Source organism: Dipodomys spectabilis, unplaced genomic scaffold, assembly GCF_019054845.1.
Source record: "Dipodomys spectabilis isolate Male_0828 unplaced genomic scaffold, ASM1905484v1 ptg000019l, whole genome shotgun sequence".
NCBI lineage: Eukaryota > Metazoa > Chordata > Mammalia > Rodentia > Heteromyidae > Dipodomys > Dipodomys spectabilis.
Genome location: NW_024870696.1, coordinates 12,395,107 through 12,404,886, shown reverse-complemented (window position 1 = coordinate 12,404,886; position 9,780 = coordinate 12,395,107). Strand labels below are relative to the sequence as shown.

Sequence of the window (9,780 nt, the reverse complement as noted above, 5' to 3'; positions counted from 1 at the left end):
TAAAGAGAAAAGCAAGACCAACCCTGAGCAACTGAGGGATCTGTTCAGATAGAAAGCCAGAATGGAGCAAGAAAAATCATACCCCAGCTTGAGTCCAGTGAGGAGATATTACATGGTTAATAACTGGCTCCTGAAGGAGTTGGAGAAGAGGCAAAGATATGTAGCATTTGTTGTTCTCAGGAATCAAGTCTATACCACCTCAAAATTTTTCCTATGCATATATGCTCATATTAGTTTCAGCCTTCCAACAGAAATCCATCATGAACCACTAACCAGATCCTTCAAAGAGTTCAAATTTAGTATCATAAATTTTTGTTTGTGTTATGCTGATCCTGGGGCTTAAACTCAGGGCCTGGCCACTATCTTTGCGCATTTTTTTTCCCCTTAAAGCTTGTGCTCTAATCACTTGGTCCATAGCTCCACTTCTGGCTTTTTGGAATAATTCAAGGGCTGCCTAGGAACTGCGATCCTCATCTCATCCCTGAGTGGCTAGGATTACAGGTGTAAATCACTGGTGCTCAGCAATAATTTTTTTTTCTTTATATGAGCAGGGCCACAATCTCTATCAAAAATGTGAATTACAGGGCTGGGAATGTAGCTTAGTGATAGAGTGTTTTGCCTAGCATACATGAAGCTTGGGTTCAATTCCTCAGTGCCACATAAACAGAAAAAGCCAGAAATTGCATGGTGGCTCAAGTGGTAGAGTGCTAGCCTTGAGCAAAAGAAGCTCAGGGACAGTGCTTAGGACCTGGGTTCAAGCCCTAGGGCAAAAATAAATAAAGAGGAAGGAGGGAGGAAGGAAGGAAGGAAGGAAGGGAGGAAGGGAGGAAGGGAGGAAGGGAGGAAGGGAGGGAGAGAGGGAGGGAGGGAGGGAGGGAGGGAGGGAGAAAGGGAGGAAGGGAGGAAGGGAGGGAAGGAAGGAAGGAGGACCAGGTAAAGAGCTGGAGATATGGCTGGGAGTGCTAGCCTGATACTAGTGAAAGTGATGGATTCTTCAAGGATTATAATAAAGATTAAGGAGGGAAGGCACAAGTGACAGTTCCCACTTGCTTAGTTGTAGTACTGGTGACTGAATCTAGGGCCTTTGCCTCTGAGGTTAAGTCCTCAACTGAGAAGTTTACATCTTCTTTTCCTCCAGAGATTTCCATATTTTTCTGTGGCTGAAGGTACGACCGTGGGCGTCTTAGACAAGCACTCTACCACTGAACTACACTATCAGCCCCTGGATAATTTTAATCTATGAAGTAAACTGAGATTAAGTGAGGGACAGGATTTTTTTCAGGGGACAGGATCTTGCTTTGCAGCCAAGGATGTCCTTAAATTCAATATATTCCTGCCACAGTCTCCAGCGGCTATTGTAAGCAGTTTATTCATGCACAGAACCCATTTGGGTTTAGGATGAGGTTTGGCGGTAGATGCTCAAGTTCCTAGGTTGTCCGGGTTCCACACAAACAAAAACCCCAAAGCGTATTAATCAGCTGCAACGGAAGGCCAGCTTCACAGCTGGAGCTCACACAGAGCTAAACAAAGGACAAAAGAGAAGGGATGGGGATTTGGTTCGCTGGTCAGAGGGGGGAGGCCTTGTGTTATCCAGTTCGGGAGATGAATCCTCCAGGATCTCTTCTTCCAGGCCCGGCCTGCCCCACGGGCCGTGCACTTCCCTCGCACCCGTGGCCTGTGGAGAGGTAACTCTAGTTGGCCTCCAGGCCCGGCCGTGGGGGTGCAGGCCCGTGATCTCAGTGGTTAAAATGGCATCCGAGGCTGAGCCCAAACGGAAGGCCAGAAATGGTTTGGAGGTGGGGGGGGGGGGGGGTCTCGTGCACCTCCAAACACAAAAGACAAAGAAAGGGCAGCCTCTCAGATCGGTCCCGACCGGAGTTTTCCCAGTGGTTGACAACGATATTGTGTCGGGGTGATATACATTTTGGGGTACCAAGGAGGGTATATTATAGATGAAACTTGGAAACGCCACAAGGCCTCTCGGCGGCCTTTTCCAAAGCCCGGCAGCACACGGGGCCTAACAGGAAGTAGCACAACGGCGCGCCAGAAACCAGGCGCAACGGTTCTCGCAGGCCGCGGGACGCCGGGCGGCGGGAAATGGCTGCAGCCCCGCCCCCTCCCTAGAGGCTCACGCGCCCTCAAGTTCGCCTACTGCGCATGTGCAGGAGCAGTGACTCCGCCCCCTAGAGCAGCGGTCGGAGCCATTTCGTCGCGGCCTCCATGCGTGCGGCCGTGCTTTCCTTCGCTCTCTCGCTGGAAGGCCAGAGCCCCTAACTGTCTTTAGAGGACTGCGCTTTCAGGCACCGGGAAGCAGAGGCAGGTACGGTAGAGATGTCCTGACCACCGGTGCGGGGTAGCGGGAGGGCTGCGGGAGGGCTGCGGGCCTCGGCGCCGCAGCCGGCTTTGTTGTGAGGCGCGGGCGGCGGCGGGTGGGGGATGGGCCCGGCCGCCGGCGCGTTCCCGGATTGCCTGGCGTTGCTCGCGGCTGCGTGTGCGCAGCCGCAGGAGGCCGGGCCCGAAGCCTCGTCTTTTCGACTCGGGTCTCCCGCGCACAGCGGGCTTTTCTCTTGGGGCCTAGCCCGCCTGAGGGTGGGGGGGCGGTGGGCGGGCGGCGCGGGCGCGCGCGCGCGGGCGGAGTGGGGGGGGAGGGGAAGGGAAGTCGCGTCGCCGGCGGTGCCTCGTGGTCGCCGCCGCCGCCACGCTGCCGGCGCCCGGGCTCGTTTTTTTCCTCACTTCCTGCGGCAGATCTCGACGCGGCGCCGCAGGCCGCAGGCCCCGCGGCTCGGAGCGGTGAGCGGGTTAGGAGGTACGGCCCGGGCCCCGGATGCGGCGGAGGGGGCGGAGCGGGGGCCCGGCGGCGGGAGGATAAAGGGAGGTTTTCGTGAAGATGGGGTGAGACCGAGGGAAAGCTGTGAGGAGAACGCTACTTCGGGAGGCCCGAGAGGGCATCCCGAAGGCGGAAGGCCGGGCACGTGAGCTCGAAATCCTGGCCTCTTGAGTCCGAAATGAGATTAACGGCGCTTAAGGCCAGAGGCTGGCCGGGGATTATTAGCACGGGGCCATGTGACTGGAAGGTGGAGAGCGCGCGAAAGAACGACTTTCATGGGGGCAAACCTGCTAGTGTAGTACTGTCGCAATTACGCCCGTGTGGTCGCGTCAGGGTAGGTGGAACTATTTCGGAGCCCAAATCGCTTGTGATGGGGGTTGGTAGATGCAGGATCAGGTATCTTTGTGTGGACCCTGGGGCTAGAATTTAGGGCTTAGACACTCCCCCTCTTCCCCTTCGCTTTTTTTTTTTTGCTCAAGGCTGGCACTACCACATCTCCACTTCCTATATTTTTGATAGTTAATTGGAGATGAGCCTTCTCAATGTTCTTTTCCTGTCTTGGCTGACTTTAAGCCACGGTCCTCAGATCTCAGCGTCCTGAGCAGGTAGAATTACAGACTTGAGCCACGGGGTGCCGTGGAGAGACTGAGATCTGAGGATCTTGGTTGGAAGCTAGCCCGGTCAGAAAAGACCGTGAGGCTTTTCGGAGGGGGGGGGGTCGGTCGTGGGGCTTAAAGTCTGGGCCTGGGCGCTGTCCCTCAATTCTTCAGCTCAAGGCGAGCACTCTACCACTTGAGCCACAGCACCACTAACGGTTTTCTGGTGGTTAATTGGAGATGAGTCTCACAGTCTTTCCTGCCCTGGGCTGGCTTTGAACCGAGATCCTCAGATCTCAGCCTCATGAGTAGCTAGGATTACAGGCGGGAGCCACCGCTCAACAATCTGAGAGACTCATCTTTAACTTCAGAAAAAGTCCTAAGTGGTGCTGTTGTTTAAGTGGCCAAGCGCTAGCCCTGAACTGAGAGGCTCAGGGTCAGCCCCTAGGCCCAGAGTTCAAGACCAGGACTGGCAAAAAGGAGAAATATTCTCCATCCACTTAGTTGTCCTGCATGTTCTCACATGTGCTCCTGCGCCTGTAAGGTTTGGGCTCAGACTGTGCACTGTCCATGAGAGAAAAACCTCAAAGGCAAGCATTCTTATCATTTTAGCCACAGCTCCACTTAAGGGTCTTTTGGTGGCTAAATGGAGATAATAGGTTCTTTAGACTTTGCTTCTTCAGCTGTCTTGGAACCAGGATCCTCAGCTCTCACTCAACCTTCTTAGTAGCTGAGGCACAAGCCACTGGCTCCCAACCTCAGAATCTTAAGGGTAATAATATTTCTTGGTTTTTTCTTTTTCTACTCATGTGATACTGAGGAATTGAACCCAGGGCCTCATTCATGAAAAGCAAGCACTCTACCACTGAGCCAGCTTTCCAGCCCTTTTGGTACAGTTTTAAGGATTAAAAACAATAGTTCTTTATGCATTAAGGATAAGGTATGACCCTAATAACACTGAGGGCTCTTCCAGAGTTAGGCTGTAAAGGATCTTCAGACACTATTCCAACTTGAAATTGTATAACCTGGTTAATGTTGGCAGATAACAATACCACTGTAGATGATGTAAATGTACAGATCAGGGTTGGAACGCATTTGGGGAGTAAATTTAATACTGTTTCTACTGAGGTGGCAAGCTAGCCTGAAGATGGACATTACTGTTTAATTAAATGAATATAACCATGGAGATTAAGCTTTCAGTATATATTAGTGTATGTTTGCATAAAGCTGGCAGGAATATTACTAACGAGTTATATCATGAGACTACATAGGGAGAAAGGAATTTGACACTGTATTCCTTATTTTGTGTCCATGTTTCTGTTGTCTGCATGTACCGTGCATAACAATCCTGGAGTTTGGCCTGGCTTCTGTCCTTGAGCTTTGGTGCCCAAGACTTAGGTGTTCTTCCACCTGAGCCACTGTTCCACTTCCAGTCTTTTGGTGTTAGCTGATCGCATAGACATTCGTGCCTCTGTTATTGTACTGCCCTTGGCTGTCAGCCTCTGGAGTAACTAGGGTTAGAAACCCATTTGCCCTGTTGTGTTCAAGCATTTGGGGGCAGGGGGCGTCAGTTGTGGGGGCCTGAACTCTGGGCCTGGGTGCTGTCCCTCAGCTTTTCAGCTGAAGGCTAGCGCCTACCACTTGAACCACAGCGCCACTTCCTGCTTTTTCTGCTTATGTGGTGCTGAGGAATCGAACTGAGGGCCTCATGCATGCAAGGCAAGTACTCTTATCACTGAGCCACCTTCTCAGTCCCTTGCACACATTCTATTTATTTATACATTTATTTTTTGTCAGTCAGGGGCTTGCACTCTGGGCCTGGGAGCCACCAGTGCCCGGCTAAAAATTTTTTTTTTCTTTTTAAAGATAAAAATCACTGTCCAAGCTGGATGCTTGCTGGTGGCTCATACCTTTAATCGTAGCTACTCAGGAGGCTGAGATCTAAGGATCGAGGTTCCAATCCAGCCCGGGTAGGAAAGTCTTTGAGACTGTTATCTACATTTAACTACCAGAAAAAGGGAAGTATCACTGTGGCTCAAGTGGTAGAGCACATGCCTTGAGCTGAAGAGCTCAGAGACAGCACCCAGGCCAAGAGTTCAACCCCCCCCCCAACTGATACAAAAAAAAATCACTGTCCAAAGATAAACCATCATACGGGAAAAATATTTCCAATTTTTATGTAATTCATGGTTTTATGACACCATAATGTTTCAAATCAGTTAAAATTTCTCTTCATAAGAAAGCTTAATAGCAGTATGGTAGAATATCCTGCACTTAATCTATTAAGTTTTTAGTAATTTCCAGGTATTGTTTATATCCAGGTATTGCTATATTTTTTTATTTTTGTTTCCTTAGGTCTGAAGACCTGAATCATGGGTGACATTAAAAATTTTCTGTATGCCTGGTGTGGCAAAAGGAAGATGACTCCATCGTATGAGATTAGAGCAGTGGGGAATAAAAACAGGCAGAAGTTCATGTGTGAGGTAATAAAGAAATATGGTTGTCTGTGAAGCTCATTTTGGGGTTAGAAGCATTGCTTGGAAATGCTAAAAAAAAATCTATTGCACGTTGGGGATTTCATTGCACACTGGGGAATAGTTCTTTATTGTGCTTAGTTAAGATTAGTTGTGAGATAAATGATTTGAACTAGAGCATAAATCTTGCTCACTTCCCGCAATTATCAGTAGAGAAGTGGAGGAAAGTTAGCTCAGCTATTGACAGTTTTAAAACTCATTTAGAATCAGTACTTAAAAGAAGCAGAGTATTTTCTCTGTGAGTATAAAATCAGGTTTTAGTGTGGATATTCTGTTAGATGAGAATATCACCCACTTAGCTGCTTGAATTTAAATAATAGTATGTTAATAATTAGAGCATTCCACTTGAATTAGCTTCTCCACTGGACAGTGTATAATTCAAGGTTTTTTCATAGAGTAGCCCCATGTTTTCAATGCTTTTATATATATATAACATTGTGTATATAAGAGAGTTATCTGTTAATGAACTGAATTTGTAGAATCCTAGAATTAACATACTTTTAATACACTTTATTTTGAAGGTGCGGGTAGAAGGGTATAATTATGCTGGCATGGGCAATTCCACCAATAAAAAAGATGCACAGAGCAATGCTGCCAGAGACTTTGTTAACTATTTGGTTCGAATTAATGAAGTAAAGAGTGAAGAAGTCCCAGCTGTTGGGGTAAGTATTTGAAGTCAAGCACTTTGAGATACGTGTTGAATATGGGATTAAAAATAGAGTTCAAAATTAAACATACAGACTTTTTGTCAGTTGTGGGGTTTAAACTCAAGGCCTGGGCTCTGTCCTTTGGCTCTTTTGCTTAAAGTCAGCTCTCTACCATTTAAGCCACAATGCTACTTCCAGCCTTTTCTGTTTACATGGTACTGAGGAGTCTACCCTAGGGCTTCATGCATGCTAGGCAAGCACTCTACCACTAAACCTTTATTGTTTCTCTTCTTTGGTACTGGGGAATCGGACCCAGGATATTGTACTTCCTAGGCAAGAGGGGTTTTTTTTGGTGGTTAATTGAAGTCTCATTGACTTTCGCTGCTCTCCTGGCTTCAAAACATGATCACATCTTAGCCTCCTTAGTAGTTAGGATTATAGGTGTGAGCCCCAGTGCCCAGCTCAAGTACTAGTTCTTGTGTGCACATAAAATAACATGTTCCTTAGAGTGGTTCTACTTGTAATCATGGCTAGAAAGTGATTTACTTTGGTTAGAAATTATACATTGAATTTTTACCTTTATTTATCTATGAGAAATTTTCATAGCTCCTAGTTAGCCATATGATCAGAAGAGTTTAAAAAAATAGTATTTTGCAGTATTGTTTGTGTGCACATTTACTTGTTTAATTTTCAGTACCTTGGATATGTAATGGAAACTCATGAAAAGTAATTTTGAATGACTATTTGTGGTATTCACAAATGAAGATAATAAATGGGGAAAAACATCAAGCTACAGAAGTAATAGCATTGATCTGGTTTTCTTTTTTTGTCGGTGACGGGGCTTGACCTCTAGGGGCTTGGGTGCTGTCACTGGGCTCTTCAGCTCAAGGTAAACACTACTTGAGCCACAGCACCACTTTATATGTTTTTTAAAAAAATAGATGAGACAAAGTTCTAGTGGCTCATACCTACAATCCTGTCTATTCAGAGACTGAAATATAAGGATAGTGGTTCAAAACCAGCCCAGGCAGACAGATCTGACTCTTCAGTTAACCAGCAAAAAGGTGAAATCATTGGTTCAAATGTTAGGGTGCCAGCCATGAGCAAAAACAAAGATGCCTCCAGATCTTAATTAATGTTGAAATAATTATGTAGTCTCTTTAAAGGTTAAAGCGCTGATTCCTTTTCTTTTTCCTTTTACAGATTGCGCCTCCACCTGCAGTTACTGAAACAACTGACACCACAGCAAATACTAATAAGGAAGATGGACAAACAACCATGGGAGGACCTCTTCCTCCACACCTGGCTCTCAAGGCAGCAGGTACGGGATTTGAATATAAGCATATAACAGGATAAATCTTCCATATTTCACATTGTCATTTAGCTAGAATACAGTAAAACTTATGCTGTAAAGAGAGATAACCTAGCTAGGAAGGTGGCTCAGTGGTAGAGCGCTTGCCTTGCATGCATGAGGTCCTGGGTTCGATTCCTCAGCACCACATAAGCAAAAAGAAAAAAACTGGAATGGGCGCTGTGGCTCAAGTGGTAGAGTGCTAGCCTTGAGCTGAAGAGCTAAGGGACAGCACCCAGGCCCAGAGTTCAGGCTCCACCACTGGACCCAAAAAAAAAGAGACAACCCAAAGTCATTCTAAATTGGTAAATAACCACTAGCCTGTTTTTCTTAGAAGTATGGTACTATATGCTGGGTTCCTGTGGCTCAATACCTATAATCCTAGCAACTCAGGATGCTGGGATCTGAAGATCTGAGGATCCTGGTTCAAAGACAGCCTGGACAGGAAAGTCCTTGAGACTCATCTCCAATAAACCACTCAAAACCAGAAGGGTGCTGTGGCTCACGTGGTAGAACGGCCTTGAGCTGAGGGACAGAGTCCAGGCCCAGAGTTCAAGCCCCATGACCTGCCCCCGCCCCCCAAAAGATAGCCAAACTGGGAGGAAAGTCTGAGACTCTAATATAGGGGGGGAAAGCCTGAATGGAGCTGTGGCTTAAGGAGTAAAAGCTCAGGGACAATACTGATTTCAGGTCCCAGGACTGGCACCTAAAAAAAAGTATGGTACAATTGGTACAATGTAATTTTAATTTTTTTTTTAACTAAAATTTCCAGGATAGATTTTGGACAAGTCTAGCAAATTTGTCTAAAGGATTGTGTCTGTGTTCCTGTACTGGGGCATGATACTCTTCAGATTTTTTGCTCATGACTTGTGTTTTGCCACTTGAGCCACACATCTAACCAGCATTTTTCAGGTTAATTAGGGATGGAATTTCTCAAATGTTTCTTCTGGGCTGGCATCAAAACCTGCTTCCTGCCATTTGTTTAAGGGATTTTAGGTATCATTCCAACCCCTTCTTCTCTACCATGTCTTTTCTTTGGCAAGGCTGGGAATTAAACCCAGGGCCTTGCCCAGAGGAGGCAGAAGTTATGCCACTCATCTATATACCCTGACACTACCTTTTCATCAGGTCACTTTTACCAGCTGACCTGTAAATTTTACCAGCTGACCTGTAGTTAGCCCTGTCTTTTTGGATCTTAAGAAGTAGTATCACTTGTTCTTATAAAATGCTTAGATAACATGGTGAATTAACAGTTTATTTATGCATGTAGTTATTTTCATATCAGGTTTGAAAATTTTGATTTAGATCTATACTTCAGAGATAATTCTGGGCATTTAATTTAGTTTCTTTACCAAATTAAAGCCTTGGGCTTTTACACACACTAGGGAAACCAAAATATTTAGGGATTTTTACAGCTTGACTCATCAAAAAAACAATTTCTTTAGGAGAAAATAATTCTGAAACTGAGGATTCTGACTTCGGTGGTCCCACCTGGGATAGGGGTGCCAACTTAAAGGATTACTACTCAAGAAAGGAGGAGCAAGAAGTGCAAGCGGTAAGGCTCCAAACCTCTATTCTATCTATAGATAAGTAATTTGGGACTTATTTACAGTAAGATCGGACTTTTATAAGTTAATAATTTGATAATTGTCTTAAGTGATTACTTGAAACTATCATTGTTCATGAAAACCACTATATGTGTAAATTGGCCAAAAACAAATCTGCTCTTAAAAGTTGTCTGTTAAGCGCTACATTTTTGCTGTTAATAAAAGATCTTTCTGCTTTTTAGAGAATGCAATTGTCTTGGGGAAATTCATAAGCATAC

General features: G+C 45.9%; 1 protein-coding gene across 2 annotated transcripts in view; it reads left to right on the top strand.

The window, feature by feature from the left end:
• The first annotated feature begins 2,197 nt into the window (after window positions 1-2,197).
• Window positions 2,198-9,780, top strand: part of Dhx9 (DExH-box helicase 9) — a 33,179-nt gene continuing 25,596 nt past the window's right edge. Inside the window, exons 1-5 of one of the 2 annotated variants that reach the window (XM_042674229.1) lie at window positions 2,198-2,320; window positions 5,779-5,906; window positions 6,479-6,619; window positions 7,808-7,925; window positions 9,401-9,510. In XM_042674229.1, the coding sequence (XP_042530163.1) occupies window positions 5,796-5,906; window positions 6,479-6,619; window positions 7,808-7,925; window positions 9,401-9,510 (480 nt within the window). In that variant the 5' untranslated portion in view covers window positions 2,198-2,320; window positions 5,779-5,795. Of the gene's footprint in view, window positions 2,321-5,778; window positions 5,907-6,478; window positions 6,620-7,807; window positions 7,926-9,397; window positions 9,511-9,780 lie in introns of both variants that reach the window. The other variant, XM_042674227.1, reaches the window with a different exon arrangement.